The sequence below is a fragment of the Mobula birostris genome, chromosome 13 (genome assembly GCF_030028105.1).
Source record: "Mobula birostris isolate sMobBir1 chromosome 13, sMobBir1.hap1, whole genome shotgun sequence".
NCBI classification, from domain to species: Eukaryota; Metazoa; Chordata; class Chondrichthyes; order Myliobatiformes; family Myliobatidae; genus Mobula; species Mobula birostris.
Window position 1 is genome coordinate 73,014,717 of NC_092382.1, and position 25,289 is coordinate 73,040,005.

At 48.9% G+C, this 25,289-nt stretch overlaps 1 protein-coding gene across 1 annotated transcript in view; it reads right to left on the reverse strand.

Annotated features, from left to right (window-relative positions):
• The window catches only part of LOC140207995 (NACHT, LRR and PYD domains-containing protein 3-like), a 118,617-nt gene that overhangs the window by 76,085 nt on the left and 17,243 nt on the right, over positions 1-25,289 (reverse strand). Inside the window, exon 3 of the mRNA XM_072276527.1 lies at positions 7,225-7,230. Within this exon, the coding sequence (XP_072132628.1) occupies positions 7,225-7,230 (6 nt within the window). The remainder of the gene's footprint in view (positions 1-7,224; positions 7,231-25,289) is intronic.

Here is a 25,289-nt window from a genome sequence, read left to right on the forward strand (position 1 = left end):
GGCCTCTGTGGATCTGCCGTCATCCCTGCTAGTGCCTGTCTCCAATCCTCTTGGCCAGCTCCAGACTTTGGTCGCTGTTCTTTGCTGCGAGTGACGACGTCGAGGACTGTTATCGTCCCTGATTTTATTTCTGCGACTGACGGGCTCAAGGACTGTTACGAAACGTCGACAGTACTTCTTCCTATGGATGCTGCCTGGCCTGCTGCGTTCCGCCAGCATTTTCTGTGTGTTTCTGTTTTGATCCCTGATTTTTTTTCTGCGAGTAACTTGGTCGCGGACTGTTACTGTTGTTGTTTTCCTGTCCTCGACGGGGTCCAGGATTGTTATCGTCCCTGATTGATTTTGTCTGTGAGTGACGTGGTCGGGGCTGTTGTTGTCGGTATGTATTTTTTGGCTGCAGTGGAGGAGGCATTTTGGGGTTTGCGAGATTTAACACAATTATCCTTAGCTTGCAAGACGCAGAAAATTCTGGAGGAACTCAGGAAGAAAAGAGTAAACATTCCACTTTTCGGACTGAGACCTTTCATCATGACTGGAAAGAAAGATGAGAAATCAGATAAAGAAGGGGGGATGGGAGGTGATGCAGAAGTACACTGAAGTAGCTGATAATTGATAATTAGCTTGCATCTGTTTATCAAGATCCCCCTCCCCCCCCAAAGATCTCAAAAGATTTAGTCTTTTTTTACGGATGTATTATCAAATATTCTCTCCCCACGAATTGCATCAGTGGAAGGCATGAGCGCCAGTGCAAACTTTCTTAAATACCGCTAATATATTTGCCTCTGCCACCGTCCTTACCATAAAATACCACACTTTTACTGTTTTTAAACACGTACCAAAGGTAAACTCTATACTTCTCTTTCATGACCTTGAAATTATGCCCCTTGTTTTAGCCATTTCTACACTGGGGATAAAAAACATATCTGCCTGCCCACTCGATGTAGGTCTCCTGTAATCGTGCATCTCTTTTTCAATTCACCTCTCATCACGCTTCTCTCCAAAGAGAAAGGCGCGATCCTGCTCAACCTATCCTCATCAGACTTGCTTTCGGAAATTCAATGTAGAAAGCAAATTCATTGTTAAAGTACATATGTCTCACCAGTTACTACCCTGAGATTCTGTTTCTTGCGGGCATACGCAGTAAATATAAAGAAACTGAATGGAATTACGGAACAAATGCACATAAGGAAGACGGAGAGGCTGCAATTTTCACAAGACAACAAAGACATCAAATAGCGCAAATAAAAAAAAAAGAGAAAGAAGAAAAATGAATTAAGAAACAAGAACATGAGGTTTGGCTTCATTGAATGTGAGTTCATGCTTGGGATCAGTGAAATTATCACCTCTTATACAAGAGCCGATTATTTAGGGGGCATAGCCGTTCCTGAACTTTGTGCCATGGACCTGAGGCTCCTGTAACTTCTGCTTGATGGCATCATCGAGAAGCGAGCATCACCTGGATGATGGGGTGTTGATGCTCTTCACCCTTGATGATGAGCGCCGTCTTCCTGTGACAGCGCTCCTTGTTGATGTGCTCAATGGCGGGGAATGTCTTACCAGTCAGGGACTGGCTGCATCCACAACTTTTCATTGGAAATTCCATGCAATGACATTTGTGCTTCTGTAGCAGACCATGATGCAACCAGTGAGTATATTCTCCACTGCACGTCTTCATACGCGTTTCAAAGTTGTTTTTTTAGATGACAGGCTATCTCTGCACAAATCTACGTAGTATAGGCTGCAAATACTGGAAAATCTCTCCAGGATGCCAGCAAATTCTGCTCCTCGAAGCATCCACAGTTGGAGAATCCCAGACAATGTGTCTCTAAGCTGTAAACAACCGTTTTGTAACTCTTAAGCAACACACAGAAAACGCTGGGAGAACTCAACAAGCCAACCATAAACCGTGGAAAAATGTTTCGGGCAGAGTCATTTCAATAGGATTCTGATATTGTCTGTGTGTTATTTTCCGTTTTGAGGATCTCCAGAATGTTGCGCGTTGCTTTTGTGACTGTGGTCATCACGTTGTTTCCATTCACCCACAAGTTGGGATCAGAAAACTGGGTGTACACAATAAGAGCATACAGGTAGCTGAATTGTAATACGTGATAACATTTATTTCTCACGTTTCATGGGTTTCACAATCCGATTCAGTGGATATTTCACGGCATTTTGGAGTTCCTCTCGGAATTCTTTCTGAGTCAGGGCTTAAATACAGGTGTTGGTGCATTCCCGCTGTTTTTATTGTGATGTAACGGGGATCCGTGCCAGAATAATCAAAACTCATTGAAATCCGTTTATAGATGTAAAATCCCACCTGCGTTACCCACAACAGTATGAAACTACCGGATATGCTGAAGAGCAAAACGATGGATTTGCGTCGGTTCTCCATCTCCCGGTCCTTGTCATTCTCTCCACTCTTTTGTCCCCGGAACCCCCGGCGGGCTCGACTGGCCACTAGAATCTTCCTAACAGTTCGAATATTGAGCAGCAAAATCAGAAAAAATGGGACACAAGGGGTTAAAATGCGGTGAAACATTGAAAATGCCGCCCATGACGGAGAACTTTTGAAGCTGGATGTATAAACACAATACCAGGGAACACCATCAATTACTGCCAAAGGATCGTGTACAAATCCCCAGGGGACACACTCCAAACAGGCGAGCACACTCACGGTCCCGATAACCACAGCCGCCGTTCTTTCGGTGCAATATTTTGTTTTCAGCTTCTCACAGCAAATGGCCACAAACCGATCGACGGTGAAAGCGATAGTCAGCCAGACTGAGGTCGCAGTGCTCGCAAAAGCCAACCATTGACCGAGTCTGCACACAGCAGTGATGAACCGGAATGATCGCGGAAAATAACACCGAGCAATCGACCTCAGCAGCGGCTCGGAAATGACGACCAGGAGATCGGCCGCGGCCATTCCCACCAGGGAGCGAGTGACACATTTGGAGAGACCGCACTTTCCCCGGGACAGGATCACAATCGCCACCAGGTTCGCTGGAAGACAGAGAGGGAACAGGAATTTGAGAAATTCCTGAGCAAAAACCATTGCAAAGGTTTGACGAGGTCCTGTAATATTTCCACTACATTGTTGCATTTAGCTGGGGAAAGGTTGAGACGGCGTGCACACGCAGCGTAGAAAACTGAGTTCGCACGGTAAACTAAAGTCAATATGATCTGAATCCCTATTCTTTACTGATTACCAGAACATAAAGTGAGAGCGGAAAGCTCTAACTGGGTAAACCCTCCTCGGAATCAATAGTGAATGGAATATTTTCTACCGATGCCTTCGCCGTCTCATCTAGTTGTAATGAATAAATCTGGACAGTGATGGAGGGATTCTTCCATTAGACAATCATAAACTTCCATGGTTCTCCCTGTCAGCCACAGGATGCCGACGGACGGAACAGAAACATGGAATACTGTAAACTCCCATCGAGGCAAAACAGAATATATGGAAAACCAGTTAAAGTGTTTCTTCTCAGAATTGTTGGCGACAGAAATAATAACAACATTGGAATTGAAGTTCAGTTCTGTCCAACGGCAGCTGCCTCTGTGGCTTACCGGGAATTCTAAAGACTGAAATTAAAGGTCAGTAAACTTCATCTATTCGGAAGATGCCAGTATTCACCATTTCAGTGAGAACCTGTGACGTATGTTACTCCCGAATTCACAACTCTGGCAGAAACTCTGAGCTGATACATTCTTAACAGCCCTGATTTATACTTTGGATCGATCTCCAGAGATACGAATATACCCCTGACTAACTTGAACAAACACTTTAATTCAACACCATTGTCTGTGATGTAAGTATTCGGCCGATTCAAGACAAACATTTCAAAATTCCTGAGCATTACCTCAGCAATGACTCGTCTGGTGAAATCATGCCTAAATTCTAATGACAAAGACTGAGCTTTGTCACGGAGTAGCTGCATTTACAGATTTCACGTTTTTTTTGGCGAACGATCAAACTCAAACTTCTACTCTGCGGTTTCCCATTTAGAACTTCAATTTCCTATTGCTCCAACATCCCCCCTCCACACACACACACACACACACACACACACACAGACACACACAGACACACACACACACACACACACACACACACACAGACAGATATATCCACGCAAATGCACATAGATACACACATACACACACACACACAGACACAAAGACTGTTTGTCACAGACCGGCCACACTTACTGAACTCCTCCAGCATTTTGTGATGCTACTGATGTAATAGTCTACTGTGAGCGTCTGAAATCAGACAGAAGCCAAACGAAAATTGAAGGAATAATGTCTCATCTGCAAAGGAATGGGCAGACCGCTTAAATAATACAAACAGTCCTCTCAATTGCGAGATGAACAGATGCAGCATGGCTGAAAGTGAATGAGAAGCGTCAGATACAATTTTATGTGTGTGTGTGTGAGTGTGTGTGTGTGTGTGTGTGTGTGAGTGAGTGAGAGAGAGTGAGAGAGAGAGAGAGAGAGAGAGAGGGAGAGAGAGAGAGAGAGAGAGAGAGAGTCAGGCAGAGAGACAGACAGACAGATTGGTACTGGCACTGGTTTCACACAACCGTCTGACATTTACCTCTCCCCCACTGACCCAGCTTCCTCCTCCTACACACAGATAAAGATTTTCTTCAACTCCGATATTCCCTCCTGTGAGAACCAAGGGACAAAGTAGCCACTTCTCTCACACACAGGGTGTGATACAGAGCACAATGATACCGACAGGTCACCATTTCCGCAGACTCAGACAGCAGAGACGTTCAGTCCCATGCTGAGCCCAAGACCCAGACATACAGTTCCAATGACCTTTGTCACGCACCAGCCACGTTTACAGATTTCAGGTTTTTGTTGGCTAATTATACTTTATACTTTATACTTGATACTTTATTGTCGCCAAACAATCGACACTAGAACGTACAATCATCAAAGCGATATTTGATTCTGCGCTTCCCGCTCACTGGATTACAAATATTAAATATCAAAAATAGTAAAATTTAGTAAATATTAAAAATTTAAATTATAAATCACAAATAGAAAATAGAAAAATGGAAGTAAGGTAGTGCCAAAAAACCGAGAGGCAGGTCCGGATATTTGGATGATATACAGAGATCACCAACACCGTCCGACCGACACCCAACATCTGCCCTGCGGTTTCCCATGATGCACTGTCCTTCATTGCTTAACTCCTTCACGGCCACACACACACACACACACACACACACACACACACACACACACACACACACATACACACACACACACACACACACGCACCCACACACACACACACACACACACACACACACACACACACACACACACAGCACGGAAACACAGCTACGGACAGAAATACATCGGACAGAACAAGGACGTGTTAGCAACGATATAAACCTGTTGCTGGTGTACAGACACTAAAAATGTGCAGACACTGGAATTGCAAGGCGACACACAAAATGTGCTGAAAATCTCTTCTGAGATCCTGCAGCAGTTTCTGATGTTGCTGATGTCATAGAATGTGATGAACATCCCAAATCTGCCAGAGTTCAAACGAAAATAGAGATGAAATGCTTCAGTATGCAATGGAATGGACAGACGAAGGGTCTCGGCCTGAAACGCCGACTGTACCTCTTCCTAGAGATGCTGCCTGGCCTGCTACGTTCACCAGCAACTATGATGTGTGTTGTTAAATGATAAAACAATCTCCTCTAACTTGGAATATAAATAAATACAGGACGGCTGGAAGTAAATGACAACGTTACATCTGTGTGTGTGTGTGTGTGTGTGTGTGTGTTGTGTTATGTGTTTGACAGAGAGAACAAGCGAGAGATAGAGGGACAGAGACAGCGAGCGGCAGAGAGACAGCGAGGGGAGAGATAGAGATAGAGATAGATAGAAAAAGAGAGATTGATACTAGCACTGGCTACACCGGCCCTTTCACACGGCCGTCTGACGTTTACCTGTCCTTCACTGACCCTGTTTCCTCTCCTACCCACAGGGAAAGGCTTCATTCAAATCCGATATTCACTCCTGTCGAGGGACAAGGTACAGAACACACAAGGTGCGTTACAGAGCACCAGGAGACCAGCCGCTCTTTAGTTCCACCTTCTCAGACAGCAGAGACATTCAGTCCCACACTAAGCCCTGGATGCAGATACATATTTCCAATACAATTGTTACACTGAACCACAGTCAATCTTCCCATTGTATTCTGTACACAGGGTCCTACAGGCAGACACACAGACCCAGACACAACATCATCCACCCACGGGGCTGCATGGACAGCAACAACGGCATTGACAGAGTCAGCGTGGGTTCGGAAATGGATAAACAGATGGAAAATTGGGAACTGATGAAGGTGGTGTAGGTGGAATGCAAAAAAAAAAATAATTCTGATAAGCACATTAGATTGCGGGTAATCTACCTTTATGGACTCAAAATAAATCAGCAGGTTAAGGGCAGAGAGACAGAATAAATGGGCCGTTTTCGATGTCGGAAGGCATAACCAGTGGGGTTACAGAGGGAATGGATCGAGACCCCAGCAGTTCTCCCTACTTTTCTTCGGCAGTTTGAACGGGGCACGACTGCGCAAGCGCATGAAGGTCGGCCTCTGCGAACAGCCGGAGAGTTTAAAAAGCGAGCAGATTAACGGAGCGGGCGTCGCAGGAGTGGGCGACGGTGTAGTAGGAGACAGAGTAGGAAGGTTTTGGTTCAAGAGACTTCGGCGAGCAGAGGCTGAGAACGAGCTTGCTCCCAATGAGGTAAGGCCGGGTAAGTTCCTTTAATTACTCTAATTAGCACAGGAGTAGGTAATGGAAGCAGTATTTAGGGCAGTCGAGTCCTCTGTTTGCAGAATGTGGGAAGTCAGTGCGAACACAATTGTCCCTGATGACTACACCTGTAAAAAGTGTATCCAGCTGCAGCTCCTGACAGACCGAATAAGGGAACTGGAGCTGGAGCTGAATGAACTTCGGATCATGCGTGAGGCAGAGGCAGACATAGACAGGAGTTACAGGGAGTGATCACCCCTAAAAGTCAGGAGGCAGGTAGCTGGGTGACTGTCAGGAGAGGGAAGGGGAATAGACAGAAAGAGCAGAACACGTCTGTTTCTGTTCGCATCAATAATAAGTATACCATTTTGGATACTGTTGGTGGGGACGACCTACCAGGGACAAGTTGCAGTGGTCGCGTCTCTGGTAGCGAGACTGGACCCTCAGCTCAGAAGGGAAGGAGGGAAAAGAGGAGAACAGTTGTGATAGGGGATTCGATAGTTGGGGGACAGATAGGAGTTTCTGTGGGAGAGGGCTAGAATCTCGGATGGTCTGTTGTCTCCCTGGTGCCAGGGTCCGCGATATCTCGGATCGAGTTCTCGGTATTCTCAGGAGGGAGGGTGTGCAGCCAGATGTCGCGGTCCATGTAGGGACCAATGACGTGTCTTGGAAGAAGGAGGGGGTCCTGCAAAGAGAGTTTAGGGAGTTAGGTGCAAAGTTGAAGGACGGGACATCCAGGGTTGCAATCTCAGAATTGCTACCCGTGCCACCTGCTAGTCATGGTAGAAATAAGATGGTAATGCAGCTAGATATGTGACCTCGGAGTTGGTGCAGGAGGGAGAGCTTCATGTTTCTGGACAATTGGGCCTTGTTCCAGGGAAGGTAGGACCTGTTCCAACGGGACGCGTTGCACCTGAACTGGAGGGGCACCACCATCCCTGCGGGAAGTTTTGCTAGTCACTGCTCCGGGGAGGTTTAAACTAGATTTGCAGGGGGACGGGAACTAGAGCTTTAGAGCAGATAGTGAGGTGGAGGTGGATAAGGGTCATGCGAGAACTGCAAGTACAGTGCATGGAGTAAAGCCAGCTCTAACGTATAAATAACACACATAAGAGTTGCTGGTGAACGCAGCAGGCTAGGCAGCATCTCTAGGAAGAGGTACAGTCGACGTTTCAGGCCGAGACCCTTCGTCAGGACTAACTGAAGGAAGAGTGAGTAAGGGATTTGAAAGTTGGAGGGGGAGGGGGAGATCCAAAGTGATAGGAGAAGACAGGAGGGGGAGGGATGGAGCCAAGAGCTGGACAGGTGATAGGCAAAAGGGATATGAGAGGATCATGGGACAGGAGGTCCGGGAAGAAAGACGGGGGTGGGGACCCAAAGGATGGGCAAGGGGTATATTCAGAGGGACAGAGGGAGAAAAAAGAGAGTGAGAGAAAGAATGTGTGTATAAAAAGAAATAACAGATGGGGAACGAGGGGGAGGCCATCCCTGATTCCCATTTTGTGGCTTGGAATATACCTAGCCTTGGAGCTGAGGGTGGGCTGCTGGTTTGTCTTGTCAAGATCCCCTGGGAGCAACCTGCTGGTGGAAGGCTGAAGCGAACGGCCACTTACCATCTTTAGGCCGCGTTGGGGAACCATCGCCTCATGGAGCCATACTGTCGGTAGTCGGAGCTGTCTTTTCGGTATGCATTTTGCCGCTTCCCGGGCCAGCTGAGAGGCCGTCAGCCGCTCCGAGCTCGGTAGGGATCCGGCTGTTTCCGTAACCAGCCGAGGTCGCTGGCCGTAACTGCGACTCGGAGCAACCTCGATGCAGAGATAGAACTGTCTGTCGTTCTTCGGTGTTTATCTCTTGTTGTCCTCGCCTCCGTGGGGTAAGTCATGCTGCTCTGCCGTTGCACTGCGGAGGGATCTGTATTGCCTTGTCCTCGCCTCCGTGTGGAAATCCAGGCCGTTCTGCCGTTACCCGACAGATGGACCTGTCTCACCTTGCTGTGGAGATAAAGCTGAGTCCATGCTTGTCTAAGGATGAGCCGCGGTTCTACGTCTATGTACTGTTCAGTCTCATGTTAGTGTCGTGTTAAAGATGAGTCCCGGCTTTTCGAAGCATTATTCCCGACTGTATTTGATGTACAGTTCCCAGTCTGTCTCTGAGCTCCAGCCTCCGAAGATTCAAGCCTCAAGACCCCAGTCTGTCTCAAACTCAAGCCTCAAGTCCCCAGCCTGTCTCCAAACTCAAGCCTCAAAACCCCAGCCTGTCTCCAAGCTCAAGCCTCAAGACCCCAGCTTGTCTCCAAACTCAAGCCTCAAGACCCCAGTCTGTCTCCAACTCAAGCCTCAAGACCCCAGCCTGTCTCCAAACTCAAGCCTCAAGACCCCAGCCTGTCTCCCAGCTCAAGCCTCAAGACCCCAGTCTGTCTCAAACTCAAGCCTCAAGACCCCAGTCTGTCTCCAAACTCAAGCCTCAAGACCCCAGTCTGTCTCCAACTCAAGCCTCAAGACCCCAGCCTGCCTCCAAACTCAAGCCTCAAGACCCCAGCCTGTCTCCCAGCTCAAGCCTCAAGACCCCAGTCTATCTCAAACTCAAGCCTCAAGACCCCAGTCTGTCTCCAACTCAATCCTCAAGACCCCAGTCTGTCTCCAAACTCAAGCCTCAAGACCCCAGTCTGTCTCCCAGCTCAAGCCTCAAGACCCCAGTCTGTCTCCAAACTCAAGCCTCAAGACCCCAGTCTGTCTCAAACTCAAGCCTCAAGACCCCAGTCTGTCTCCAAGCTTAAACCTCAGGACCCCAGTCTGCCTCCAAACTCAAGCCTCAAGTCCCCAGTCTGTCTCAAACTCAAGCCTCAAGACCCCAGTCTGTCTCCCAGCTCAAGCCTCAAGACCCCAGTCTGTCTCAAACTCAAGGCTCAAGACCCCAGTCTGTCTCCCAGCTCAAGCCTCAAGACCCCAGCCTGTCTCCCAGCTCAAGCCTCAAGACCCCAGCCTGTCTCCCAGCTCAATACACAAGACCCCAGTCTGTCTCCAAGCTCAAACCTCAAGACCCCAGTCTGTCTCAAACTCAAGCCTCAAGACCCCAGACTGTCTCCAAACTCAAGCCTCAAGACCCCAGTCTGTCTCCAAGCTCAGGCCTCAAGACCCCAGTCTGTCTCCAAGCTGAAGCCTCAAGACCCCAGTCTGTCTCCCAGCTCAAGCCTCAAGACCCCAGTCTGTCTCCAACTCAAGCCTCAAGACCCCAGTCTGTCTCAAACTCAAGCCTCAAGACCCCAGTCTGTCTCAAACTCAATCCTCAAGACCCCAGTCTGTCTCCAAACTCAAGCCTCAAGACCCCAGTCTGTCTCCCAGCTCAAGCCTCAAGACCCCAGTCTGTCTCCAAACTCAAGCCTCAAGACCCCAGTCTGTCTCAAACTCAAGCCTCAAGACCCCAGTCTGTCTCCAAGCTTAAACCTCAAGACCCCAGTCTGTCTCCAAACTCAAGCCTCAAGTCCCCAGTCTGTCTCAAACTCAAGCCTCAAGACCCCAGTCTGTCTCCCAGCTCAAGCCTCAAGACCCCAGTCTGTCTCAAACTCAAGGCTCAAGACCCCAGTCTGTCTCCCAGCTCAAGCCTCAAGACCCCAGCCTGTCTCCCAGCTCAAGCCTCAAGACCCCAGCCTGTCTCCCAGCTCAATACACAAGACCCCAGTCTGTCTCCAAGCTCAAACCTCAAGACCCCAGTCTGTCTCAAACTCAAGCCTCAAGACCCCAGTCTGTCTCCAAGCTCAGGCCTCAAGACCCCAGTCTGTCTCCCAGCTCAAGCCTCAAGACCCCAGTCTGTCTCCCAGCTCAAGCCTCAAGACCCCAGCCTGTCTCCAAACTCAAGCCTCAAGACCCCAGTCTGTCTCAAACTCAAGCCTCAAGACCCCAGTCTGCCTCCAAGCATAAACCTCAAGACCCCAGTCTGTCTCAAACTCAAGCCTCAAGACCCCAGTCTGTCTCAAACTCAAGCCTCAAGTCCCCAGTCTGTCTCCCAGCTCAAGCCTCAAGACCCCAGCCTGTCTCCCAGCTCAATACACAAGACCCCAGTCTGTCTCCAAGCTCAAACCTCAAGACCCCAGTCTGTCTCAAACTCAAGCCTCAAGACCCCAGTCTGTCTCCAAGCTCAGGCCTCAAGACCCCAGTCTGTCTCCCAGCTCAAGCCTCAAGACCCCAGTCTGTCTCCCAGCTCAAGCCTCAAGACCCCAGCCTGTCTCCAAACTCAAGCCTCAAGACCCCAGTCTGTCTCAAACTCAAGCCTCAAGACCCCAGTCTGCCTCCAAGCATAAACCTCAAGACCCCAGTCTGTCTCAAACTCAAGCCTCAAGACCCCAGTCTGTCTCAAACTCAAGCCTCAAGTCCCCAGTCTGTCTCCCAGATCAACCCTCAAGAGCCCAGCCTGTCTCAAACTCAAGCCTCAAGACCCCAGTCTGTCTCCAAACTCAAGCCTCAAGACCGCAGCCTCAAGCCTCAAGACTGGGAACCGAGAAAGGGTCGCGGCGGCGAGAGCGCCGGATCACCACCAGGGAAGTTGCTGAAATACTGCACTCAACGATAAACAACTAAACAGAGCAAAAATACAACCTAAAGAAAATATATAAATAATTATAATAAATAAGTGAACTGTATCGCCATTGAAAATTTGTCAATGGGTTGTGGGATCAATTCTGTGATGGACTAAGCGAAGTTGTCCAGTCTGGATCATTTCCAGTGATGGTTGAGAAGGAATCAGTGTCGGTGCCCAAGAGAAGCGTCATTTTAGGCATATGCTCACCCCAGCCAGTGTTCAAATGGAGCATAGTAAAGTTCCGGCAATTACAGAGAGACCCAAACCATATACAGTCAAACAGGTACGGTGCTTCATGGGGTTTGAGAACATCCACAATTTCGGCTCCATCGCGGCTCCGATAACTGCACTTACCAGGAAGAACTCGGCAGGATTCCGTAGGACGGACGATGCCGACCAACCATTTTTAGAGCTAATGCGACGTTTCACCACTTAGCCACTGGGGCAAAACCCAGACACATCACAAACATTCATATTCTAGTCGGATGCATCCGATGTCGGCATCGATGTCCTCTCTCAGCGCTCGTCTGAGGAGAGCCGGGTGCACCCTCCTGCCGTTCCTTTCCGTTTCCTGAGTCCGGCCGAGAGGAATTACCGAGAGAAATACAGGGATCTTCTGGCTTTCAGGTAGACCATGGAGAAATGACGACACTGGCTGGAGGAGGCAGAGAAAACGTTCTTTCTCTGGACAGATCACAAGAACCATTCCTAAATTCTTGATGCAACGAGACTCAACTCTCGTCAAGCCTTGTGGTCTCTCTTCTTCTCGCGGTTCAATTTCATCCTTACCTGTCATCTCGGCAAAATACTACCAAGGCCGACGCTTTCACTTGGCAGTTCGACTGATCCAAGGACTGCCTGTTCTTCTTAGCTTGTGTATTGCTTCACGGGTGATTTGGGGAGGCAGAGGTGAGGGCTGCATAACAGTGGCACCCAAGCCGGGGTGGGGGGCGGGGGGACCTCCCAACCGGATGTTTGTTCCTACTGCGGTGCCTTCCAAAGTGTTGGAATGGTGTCAGTCCTCCCTTCTGGCTGGATATCCGGGAATTCAACCGACCCTGGAGTTTATACAGAGACATTTTTTTGTGGCCATCTGTGTCCCAGGATCTCCAGGACTTTGTATCTGCGTGTCCCACCTACACTCGGAACAAGACCACGCCAGCGTCCTGCGGCCCTGTTATGTCCAATGTCGGTACCGCTCCGCCCCGTCCCCACCCCTATGTAGAGTGCATCACTGGGACGACACCGTTCAATGTAAGCACGACCATTTTGGCTGCTGTGTATCGATGTTCCAAAGCTGTCCACTTCATCGCCATCCCCAAGCTCCCTTCGGATCGTGACAATGCCACGTTAATTGTTCAACTGTGTGTTAAGTCGCCACGGCTTTCCTCAGGACGTAACGTCTGATCATGGACCACACCTCACTTCCCAGTTTTGGAAGGCGCTCTGCTCTCTTTTAAAAGCCACAGCCAAAATCTCAATCTGCTTTCCACCCCCAATGCCAGACTGAGAGAGTGAACCAGGAGTTGGAGACAACCCTGCGCTGCCTTGCTTCTTCCCAACTCCAGTCCTGGAGCTCCCAATTGGTTTGGGAAGAGATCACCCACAATAACCTGCGGTCTTCCTCCGCGGGTATTTCTCCTTTTGAATGGCAGGATGGATTGTAGCACCCGTATTTCCCTGATCGGGAGATTGCAGTAGGAGTCTCTGCCGCTGAACAGCTCATCCAGCGCTACAAGCACACATGGAGGCGAGCCAGGGCTTCTTTGCTGTGTGATCAGAAATAACATCCCCGGCAGGCTGATCGGCTCCGTCGACAGGTACGGCCATTCAAGCCAGTGGAGGAATTCTTGTTGTCATCTAGCGATTTTCCACTGAAAGTCGACAGCGGCAAATTGGCAGCACGTTAAGTTGGACAGTTTGTAGTAGACAACACTGTCAACAATGTGTCGCATAGATTGATTCTACCACCATCACTGAAGATCTACACAGCATTTCATGTTTCCCAGCTCGTTGGTTACTACCTCACCTCCCCCACCTCCTCGTCTTGTATATTGTTCCGTTGCCTATACGGTGCAGCCTCTCCTGGCATCTCGCTGAGTATGTGGTAGGGTCCAGCACCTTGTGGATTGGGAAGGGAATAGAACATAGAACATAGAATAGTACAGCACAGTACAGGCTCTTCGGCCCACAAAGTTGTGCCGACCTTCAAACCCTGCCTCTCATGAAACTCCCCCACCTTAAATCCCTCCATATACCTGTCTAGTAGTCTCTTAAACTTCACTAGTGTATCTGCCTCCACCACTGACTCAGGCAGTGTATTCCACGCACCAACCACTCTCTGAGTAAAAAACCTTCCTTTAATATCCCCTTTGAACTTCCCACACCTTACCTTAAAGCCATGTCCTCTTGTATTGAGCAGTGGTGCCCTGGGGAAGAGGCGCTGGCTATCCACTCTATCTATTCCTCTTAATATCTTGTACACCTCTATCATGTCTCCTCTCATCCTCTTTCTCTCCAAAGAGTAAAGCCCTAACTCCCTTAATCTCTGACCATAATCCATACTCTCTAAACCAGGCGGCATCCTGGTAAATCTCCTCTGTATCCTTTCCAATGCTTCCACATCCTTCCTATAGTGAGACGACCATAACTGGACACAGTACTGCAAGTGTGGCCTAACCAGAGTTTTATAAAACTGCATCATTACATCGCGACTCTTAAACTCTTTCCCTGGACTTATAATAGCTAAAACCCCATAAGCTTTCTTAACTAACCTATGTACCTGTGAGGCAACTTTCAGGAATCTGTTGACATGTACCCCCAGATCCCTCTGCTCCTCCACACTACCAAGTATCCTGCCATTTACTTTGTACTCTGCCTTGGAGTTTGTCTTTCCAAAGTGTACCACCTCACCCTTCTCCGGGTTGAACTCCATCTGCCACTTCTCAGCCCACTTCTGCATCCTATCAATGTCTCTCTGCAACCTTCGACAATCCTCTACACTATCTACAACACCAAAAACCTTAGTGTCGTCTGCAAACTAGCCAACCCACCCTTCTACCCCTATATCCAGGTCGCTAATTAAAATCACGAAAAGTAGAGGTTCCAGAGCAGATCCTTATGGGACACCACTAGTCATAATCCTCCAATCTGAATTTACTCGCTCCACCACGACCCTCTACCTTCTGCAGGCAAGCTAATTCTGAATCCACCTGGTCAAACTGACCTGGATCCTATGCCTTCTGACTTTCTGAATAAGCCTACCGCGTGGAACTTTGTCAAATGCCCAGTATGGCCCAGAAGAACGTACTTAGATCCCAGCGAGGGACATCTTGAACAAGACACTCATTCGGGACATCCAGCGGACATAGATCTGCTGCGCCTCAGGGGCTGCGCCTTGAGAAGGTGGGGCGGGGGTGTGCAGGGCTTTCACAACCATGGAATCGGTCGCGCAGCAGATACGGCAATTGTGCTCGTGAATATGCAAGTGTTAGCAATTTTTTTTTTCATTGTGATAGTATTTAACTCAATTATTTCTTTCGTAGTGTTGCCGAGACTGGAGCTCACCACAGCAAAGCTTCGCTCCCTGCTTGCATTCAGCCTTGCCTGAGAAATCGGACCGTGGAGTCAACTTACTGTGAAGACTAGCGGAATTAGTTTTATATTTAATTGTTTTCTTCAGCCGCAGTGTAGGCTTCATTATCGATCTGAGTGTTTTAGTTAACGGCTCTGTTTGGCCTAGCGTTTATTGCTTTCCTTTCACCCTATCACTGTTCGCATAAACGTCTGTGAATTCTCGACCCGTTGCAGTGTCTCTCACTCTGCAATTGGGCCATATCAGTACTCCGGTGTCACAGACACCGGGATGTGAGATGAAACAGTGCACAGGGAACTTTACTGTGTGTCACACCTGGGCCTTTTGATGAGAATATGCGGAGGGAGTTTCACTCTGTGTCTGACCCTAGTCCTGTGTCATGAGACGATGTGGAAGAAGCTTCTCAGTGTGTCGGTCCCCGGGAGTATGTGATGGGACGATGCGGAGAGAGCTTCACTCGGTGTCTGACCCCAGCACTCTGTAATGGGACGGTGTAGAGGGAGCTTCACTCTGTGTCCAACCCCGGGAGTCTGCGATTGGACAGTGTGGAAGGAGCTTCGCTCTGTGTCTGATGCTGAGAGTGTGTGATGGGACGGTGCAGAGGGAGCTTCACTCTGTGTCTGATCCCTTTGGTTTTTTACTAAATTTCCTTTATTACAAATTCTGTGCTATACAGTATATACAACACAGTGACTAACACAATTACTCCACTACAAACAGACAATACACATTAAACCAAAATATTCGCATCTCTATCAATGATAGCAATTACACCCCTCGGAGCCCAACAGTCCCGGAATGCCTCTAAGGACGCCGTGGATTGTGCGTGCTCCTTTTCAATATTTGCCCGCGCACGAACATACCCATTAAACATTGCACGGCAGTTTGCCCGGGCAGATCCTCCTGCCACCCGTGTACAAGACCCACGGATAGCTGTTTTCACCAGCTCCAGGAGCAAGTTGGCAAGGACATGCTCATCTGTCTATGGCTCCATCCTCACTGGATGACCTTATTTGAATAAGGTGGGGCTAAAATGCAACAAGAATGAGAGAAACAGCCCATGCAAATACGCAAAAAGGGGCTGCAGCCTCACGCACTTCATGTACATGTGGTACACGGTCTCCTCCATCCCGCAGCAGTGACACTCGGCTGGGAGATCCGTGCACAGAGAATTTATTACAAGGCACCACTCTATGCAGCAGCCTCCAACCCAGATCCCCAAGTTGCATGCGAAGAACGCCCTCGTAAATGTTCTTCCATTGGGTACCCCCCTCATCTCCAGGTGAAAAGACCAACCGCCATACTGTGTCGGAACGCTGGACAAGGGTTAGGAAGTAGAGGGTGTGGAGTAGCAGCCCATAAAGGTAGTCCTGCTTGCATTCCTGAATGGGATTGTGGGTATCGAGGAGAGACGGCTCAAGTTGTGTGGACTCGGCTCTCGGATAAGCTTGCGGTGCCTGGGACCGATAAGCAGCTCAGCCTGAGTCGATCCACACACCTGAGCCGCACCGACATCCGTTGAGGTAGCGCAAGGGCCGGCCAGGACTCCGCTCTCAGCCGGAGGAGGGGATTCTCGGCCTGAGGCAACCATGTTTCAGACTCCCAGTAGGTCCTGATAGAAGCCGGGCAGACTCTGCAAAGCAGCATGGCTGACGCCCACCGGTGGTAGCCGTACACTTCGTGAAGACAGCAGCCCCTCCGGAGGAAGAATGTCGTCAACACGTACCATCTGGGAGGGTGCTCGGCGTACAGGGATCTCCGCAGAGTGCTGAGCCGGAGAGGCGCCAGTCGCGTACGAACACACACCAGTAACTGCCCGCACTCTCCCACTGGGAGACTCAAGACCGCTGCGAAGACCCGGTGTTTCCTGTTACCCCAGAAGAGGTCCACCAGCATCCTCTGCATTATCGTGACGTGAGGGGCCAAGGTGATCATCCGGTGAAACAACATGGAGGTCACCAGCTGCTTTATGACCAACACCCTGCCTCGACAGGAAAGCACCCTGAGAAGGTCTGACCAACGCCCCAGCCGAGCCATGACTTTCGTCTCCCCATCCTGCCAGTTCGCAGGCTAGGTCTCCCCAGAAGGACTCAAGTAGACTCCCAGATAGAGTAGACGTCACGTGCTCCACACAAAAGCTCTCATCTCCTCCGGCAGGGAGTCCACCTGCCACTGACCCATTAAGAGTCCGGAACATTTCGCCCGGTTGATCCTAGCGGAAGAATCTGCTGAGAAGACTTCCTGGTACTCGCTCGTCCTCCGCAGGACAGTGGGATCTGTCACCATGAGGAGTTCATCGTCGGCGTAGGCCGAGAGGACGAACTTCATGTCCGGTTCACGCAGAACCAGACCCGTCAGCCTTCGGCGAAGAAGGCTGAGGACTGGCTCGACACAGATCGCATGCAATTGACCAGACATGGGGCACCCTTGACGTACTCCTCTTCTGAAGTGCATGAGCGCTGTCAATGATCGGTTGATCTTAACAAGACATTCTGTGGCAGAGTGTAAAAGCCGAATTCGGGCCACAAAGTGTGGTCCCAGCCCAAAAGCCTGCAGAGTGCCCACTAGGAGACTGTGGTTTACCCGGTCAAACGCCTTCTCCTGGTCAAGAGAAAGAAACGCTGTAGGGGACCCAGTCTCCTGGAGCAAGTGAATCAGGTACCGTACTAATTGGACATTGTCCTGGATGGAGCGGCCTGGGACTGTGTAAGATTGGTCAGGATGGATCACCGAACCAAGACGGTTGGCAATTGCCCTGGCGAAGATCTTGTGGTCTGCGTACAGCAAGGAGACGGGACTTCAGTTCTTTAGGAGGCGGAGGTCTCCCTTCCTGGGCAGTAGGATCACGACAGCTCTCTACCATGAGGGAGGCATTTCCCTGGCGGCTAGGCTCTCCCCAAGGACAAGGCTGTAGTCATCTCCCAGGACATCCCAGAAAACTGGACACTCATTCCATCTAAGCCAGGGGACCTACCCCACCCGATTTGCTGAAGGGCAGTAGACAGCCCCTTCCGAGACAGGGCAGAGAAGTTGGGGGTCGCTCAGTGTCGTTTACAAACTCAGTTTACAGATGAATAATTAGCCAACAAACACGTGAGATCTGTCAATGTGGCTGCCCCGTGACAAAGATCAGTCTATGTCATTACATCTCTGGCATGACGGCTATGTCATTACGGTTCCACCATATACGTCACAGCTGAGGTAAAGTCCAAGGCTTTGAATACACATGTGATCAATCGGACCAATGTTTGCGCAGGCGTGTTGAAGCAAAGTGTTTGTTCAAGTAACTGTAACTAAAAGGTTAGTCAGGGGTATAACGGTATCTCCGGAGACTGATCTTCTGTATAAATCAGGGCCACTTTTAAAGCATGAAATCAGAGGGTCTGCCGGTGCTGTGAATTCGGGAGCAACAGCAGTCACACATTCTCACTGAAATGGATTATCCAGTCATCAGGCGGATACAAGAAGTTTACTATCCTTTAATTTCAGTCTTTGGAATTCCCGGTAAGCCGCAGTGTCAGCTGCCGTTGGTGCGAATAACAGTTTAGTCAATGGTTTCCACGGCCACATGCCCAGCCCCAGTATTCAGCATTTCAGGAATTGAATTGAGGATTCTGGGATCTGGAACTAAAAACAAACCGCTGCAGGAATTCAGCCTATCCGCCAACATATGCGGCATTCAACGTGTCAGGCAGTATTCTTCCAGCAGTTTGTGTTCATTAATGTGATGTTCGGGTGTCTGTGCTTTTGGTTTTGCAAATACTGTGTTGAAACAGCACGCGAAGATTCTTCCAGTTGATTCTCTGCATTTGAATGTGAGAGGTTGTCTGAGTTAGGTGTGACAATCAAACTATCGACTTCGGCAAATGCGACCATTTCCATGTTGGGGCATGAAATTGAGGATTTTCTTTTTCAGTAAATGTGTGCGCTATGACTGAATGTGAGGCAGTTCATGGACAAGGCAATGAATTGTTTGCTGACCCAATTAACACAACCGACGCGTTGCTTTATGGTTATCGATCCTATTTAATGTAATCTATTATATCTACATTTCACACTTTGACAGACATCCGACTACGGCACTGAGCTTGCTGCTGGCCGTTGAAATCCTCTCCCCGGATTCCCTGTGATGGATTCATTGGGAAGCGGCATGTCTGACTGTGAGGTTGTGTCAGGCTGCGCTGTATCTGCTCGGCTCGGCCAATTTCCTGTCGCAGAGTCAGTGAGGTGTCAAATGCTGGATAGGACACAAACCCGGGGAATGCTCCAATCACTCAGCCCCGACTAGCTGTCTGGAAAGAGAAACCAATTAACATTTGTATCAGGATCCTCTCTGAAAACAGTTCTGGGGAAAGACGAGTTAACAGTGTGTGCTATATTCCGCACGAGAGATTCCAGCATTTCCTGTTTTTGTTCCGTCCATCGGCTGTTCTGTTGCTGACAGAAAGCGCCATGGAAGTTAATGATTGTGCAATGGATAAACACGCCATCAGCGTCCGGATTTATTCATTTCATCCTGACTACACGCGGAAGGCGCCGGTAGAAAACATTCCATTCAGTGTTGAATTTGTGGAGCTGGTGGCCAGTATTGCATTTCCTCTGTCACTGCAGAGTTCGATCGTCCTTTAGGCATCTGTATTCAGATCACATTCACTGTATGTTACTCCGCCTAAGTCTCCCACTGCTCTGCGCACCCTATTGCCTCTTCCAACGCTGAATGCAACAGAAAAGTGGAAATATTACAGGATCCCCTCAAACTGCCGCATTAGCTTCTGCTCAGTATTTTGTCAACTTGCTTTTCCCTCTCTCTTTTCCAGCGAACTTGGTGGCGATTGTGATCCTGTCCCGGGGCAAGTGCGGTCTCTCCAAATGTGTCACTCGCTACCTGGTGGGAATGGCCGCGGCCGATCTCCTGGTCGTTATCTCGGATCCGCTGCTGAGGGGGACTGCTTGGAGTTATTTTCTCCGATCATTCCTGTTCATCACTACTGTGTGCAGACTCCGTCTATGGCTTATTTTTGCGAGCACTGCGGCCTCTGTCTGGCTGACTGTCGCTTTCACCGTCGATCGATTTGTGGCTATTTGCTGTGAGAAGCTGAAAACAAAGTATTGCAGCGAGAGAACGGCGGCTGTGGTTATCGGGACAGTGAGTGTGCTGGCCTGTTTGGAGAATGTCCCCTGGGGCTTTATATACGGGCCCTTAGTAATAATTGATGGCGTTCCCTGGTATTATGTTATTACACCGAGCTACACAAGTTCTCCCTCATGGGCGGCATTTACGCTGATCCACCGCATTTTAACACCTTGTGTCCCATTTTTTCTGATTTTGCTATTCAATATTCAGACTGTCAGGCGGATTATATCGGCCAGTAGAGCTCGCAGGGGGCTCCGGGGACAAAAGAGTGGAGAGAATGACAAGGACCGGGAGATAGAGAACAGACGCAAATCGATCGTTTTGCTCTTCAGCGTAACCGGTAGCTTCATATTGTTGTGGGTAACACAGCTGGTATTTTATATCTACCAACGGATTTTAAAGAGTGTCGCTGTCTATTCTGTCACAGATTCCCGTTACATCGTAAAACAGACAGCAGGAATGCTGCAGGTTCTCAGTTCCTGCACCAACACGTGTATTTACGCCCTGACCCAGAGCAAATTCCGGGAGGAACTAAAGAATGCGGTGAAATTTCCACTGAACCAGATTTTGAAAACCATAAAAAGTAAGAAATAAATGTTCTAATAGATCATAATTCAGCTGCCTTCATGCTCCCTGTTCTGCACATCCACTAACATGTAAATGTAAACAAGGTGATGCAGAGAGTTAAAAAAACAGACACGAGATGATCTGCAGATGCCGGAAATTCAAAACAACACACACAAAATCAGAGCCGTGCTGAAAGGTGTCGGCCAGAAACGTCGGCTGCTTACCCTTGTCCATAGAAATCTCCTTTGCACCTAACCTCCTGGCACTTTTAAATAGAACTTCCAAGCACACCTGTTACTCCTGCTTCCCTGTTTTGACAAAGCCGCCTGATCCTGCTGTATATTTTCGTCAGTATCAGTTGCTCCTGCCGCCGTCATTATCCTTCGTTTTCTCCTCTTTCTCTTCCTGTAGGTTCTCCAACGCTCTGGCGCTTCCAATTGTGATCCAGCTGGAGAATATGAGCTGTTTTACAGAGTATGACAAAAGACAATTGCCTTTACTGGTAGCAGTAAGAGACAAAACGAAAGATATATACAGTATATATACCCATGCATATATTACAATATTTATACTGTATATATATATATATGTGTGTGTGTATATGTATATTTAGAAGGGGGGGGAGAGTGAGAGAGAGAGGGAGGGAGAGAGAGAGAGAAAGAGAGAGAGAGAGAGAGAAAAGGAGAGGGAAAAAGAATGATTGGAAGACAGAACAAGGGAAGGAGAGACAGAGACAGAGAGAGCCAATGAATAATCGGAGGGTGAGTGCGAGGGAGAGCGACAGAGGGACAGATAGACAGGATGAGATCAGTAAGCGGGTATGCTTACACTCTGTGCCGTACTGAAACAAAGGAGGATCTGGTGTTGGATCAAATAGCACTAAGTTGGGGAAATCCTTTGGTGGATTGAATACATAGGAAGAGACAGACCACATGCAGTTTAAATGGTCACATTGTCAGCACACACACAGTGAGCTGAGTGAACTGTCCCTGTGCTGTACTGTAAGCTATTTGTTGGTCAATGGCTGGAGGCTCAGTGGGGACAGCATCCTCGGGGCATGTGAAGACATTTTGTATATCTACACTGACTGTGATTCTCATCTGGGGCACTGCCTGCAGAGATGGCGGGAACAACCAATCGGAGTGTCCAAAGCGGAAGTGGACAGGTCCTCCAGAAGATTTAACCTGCCGAGTTTTAGGAAAAGAGTGGAGAACGGGACAGTGAGAACGTTTTACAAGATCAGTTTGTGTAATAAGAACACACTTCTCAAAAAGCACTTGCACTGCATTACAAGTACACAGAGCTGCCAGAGCACAATTCTGTCTGGTGTTTGCACAGGCCAGTACAATACTCTTAATACAAGGACAGAGGTTTATCAAAACCTAGTACTGATGACACTGAGCTGAACAATCCCAGTTTTGTTCTGTAATTCTGACATACAGACATCGCCAGCACCGTACTGTAAGGGCACAGACCTTTACAGCAGCTGTCACCAGACTAAGGACAGAGCTCTTTGCAGTAGTCAGCACTATACTGTAAGGACATAGAATTTACAACAACTGGCCACATAGTGCAAAGCCACAGTTCTTCAGAACAGCTGGCACCAGACTGTGCAGCCGGTGTGATACTGCAAGGGCACAGATACTGACAACAGATAACACCACACTGAAGGGGCACAGACCTTTACAAATGCTGGCAGAATGCTGTAAGGAGGCAGGCTTTTACACCAGGTAGATTGGAACGACCTGTATCACCATGAAACAGTACTGGAAGGGCAGCGATTCTTGCAATAAAGCGACACATACCTGGCGCCCTGTGTGATCAAAGATCTGCAAAATCCCTGCAATGAACAAAAACTTAACAATAATACAGATCTCACTCTGTTCTGCACTCTGTGACAAACCCACTGGGCTGACTTAACATAACATTAAATGGCGGAACACAGATCCCAACAAACGCAACACTGCTCCGTCACAGCACATATTTCCAGCACAATTCACTTGTTGTAAAGTTAAACTCCTGAACAACTTCACATTTTACTGTGAGTTCACAGCAGACCATACGCAGCCCGCTGAATACACTAGCAACCTGTAACACTGTAAGCTGACAGACCAGCTGAATACACCAGCAACCTGTAACACTGTAAGCTGACAGACCCACTGAGTACACCAGCAACCTGTAACACTGTAAGCTGACAGACCAGCTGAACACACCAGCAACCTGTAACACTGTAAGCTGACAGACCCACTGAATACACCAGCAACCTGTAACACTGTAAGCTGACAGACCCGCTGAGTACACCAGCAACCTGTAACACTGTAAGCTGACACACCCACTGAGTACACCAGCAACCTGTAACACTGTAAGCTGACAGACCCGCTGAATACACCAGCAACCTGTAACTCTGTAAGCTGACAGACCCGCTGAGTACACCAGCAACCTGTAACACTGTAAGCTGACAGACCCGCTGAGTACACCAGCAACCTGTAATAATGTAAACTGACAGACCCGCTGAGTACACCAGCAACCTATAACACTGTAAGCTGACAGACCCGCTGAGTACACCAGCATCCTGTAACACTGTAAGCTGACAGACCCGCTGAATACACCAGCAACCTGTAACACTGTAAGCTGACAGACCCGCTGAAGACACCAGCAACCTGTAACACTGTAAGCCGACAGACCCGCTGAAGACACCAGCAACCTGTAACAGTGCAAGCTGACCGACCCGCTGAATGCACCAGCAACCTGCAACACTGTAAGCTGACAGACCCGCTGAGTACACCAGCAACCTGTAACACTGTAAGCTGACAGACCCACTGAGTACACCAGCAACCTGTAACACTGTAAGCTGACAGACCCGCTGAGTACACCAGCAACCTGTAACACTGTAAGCTGACAGACCCACTGAGTACACTAGCAACCTGTAACACTGTAAGCTGACAGACCCGCTGAGTACACCAGCAACCTGTAACACTGTAAGCTGACAGACCCGCTGAGTACACCAGCAACCTGTAATAATGTAAACTGACAGACCCGCTGAGTACACCAGCAACCTATAACACTGAAAGCTGACAGACCCGCTGAGTACACCAGCATCCTGTAACACTGCAAGCTGACGGACCCGCTGAATACACCAGCAACCTGTAACACTGTAAGCTGACAGACCCGCTCAATACACCAGCAACCTGCAACACTGTAAGCCGACAGACCCACTGAGTACACCAGCAACCTGTAACACTGTAAGCTGACAGACCCGCTGAGTACACCAGCAACCTGTAACACTGCAAGCTGACAGACCCACTGAGTACACCAGCAACCTGTAACACTGTAAGCTGACAGACCCGCTGAGTACACCAGCAACCTGTAACACTGTAAGCTGACAGACCCACTGAGTATACTAGCAACCTGTAACACTGTAAACTGACAGACCCACTGAGTACACCAGCAACCTATAACACTGTAAGCTGACAGACCCGCTGAAGACACCAGCAACCTGTAACAGTGTAAGCTGACCGACACATTGAATACACCAGCAACCTGCAATACTGTAAGCTGACAGACCCACTGAGTACACCAGCAACCTGTAACACTGTAAGCTGACAGACCCGCTAAGTACACTAGCAACCTGTAATACTGTAAACTGACAGACCCACTGAGTACACCAGCAACCTGTAACACTGTAAGCTGACAGACCGGCTGAGTACACCAGCAACCTGTAACACTGTAAGCTGACAGACCCGCTGAATACACCAGCAACCTGTAACACTGTAAGCTGACAGACCCGCTGAATACACCAGCAACCTGTAACAGTGTAAGCTGACAGACCGGCTGAATACACCAGCAACCTGTAACACTGTAAGCTGACAGACCCACTCAATACACCAGCAACCTGTAACACTGTAAGCTGACAGACCCGCTGAATACACCAGAAACCTGTAACACTGTAAGTTGACAGACCCGCTGAGTACACCAGCAACCTGTAACACTGTAAGCTGACAGACCCACTGAGTACACCAGCAACCTGTAACACTGTAAGCTGACAGACCCGCTGAATACACCAGCAACCTGTAACACTGTAAGCTGACAGACCCGCTGAGTACACCAGCAACCTGTAACACTGTAAGCTGACAGACCCACTGAATACACCAGCAACCTGTAACACTGTAAGCTGACAGACCCGCTGAGTACACCAGCAACCTGTAACACTGTAAGCTGACACACCCACTGAGTACACCAGCAACCTGTAACACTGTAAGCTGACAGACCCGCTGAGTACACCAGCAACCTGTAACACTGTAAGCTGACAGACCCGCGCAAACCAGCTCTGTACTGCATGGCCACTGACCAGTACAACTCCAGCACTTCGCAGCAGAGCGGTGGAGAAGTAGAAAGCAAAACCTGTTGCAACGCAGCATGTTAAGGAAGAGTAAGGTGTAACCGTGGTATAAACATGTCCTGCATACGAGCTTGTACAAGAACAGTCGACGACGCGGTATTGAACTTTGCAATATCTAGACATTCACTAACAGGACACAGACCTATGCAACTTAGAACATTGTGCAGTGAGCACATAGACCTTTGCACACCCAGCACTGTATACTACCTTTAAGGGAATGGGCGATGAAAA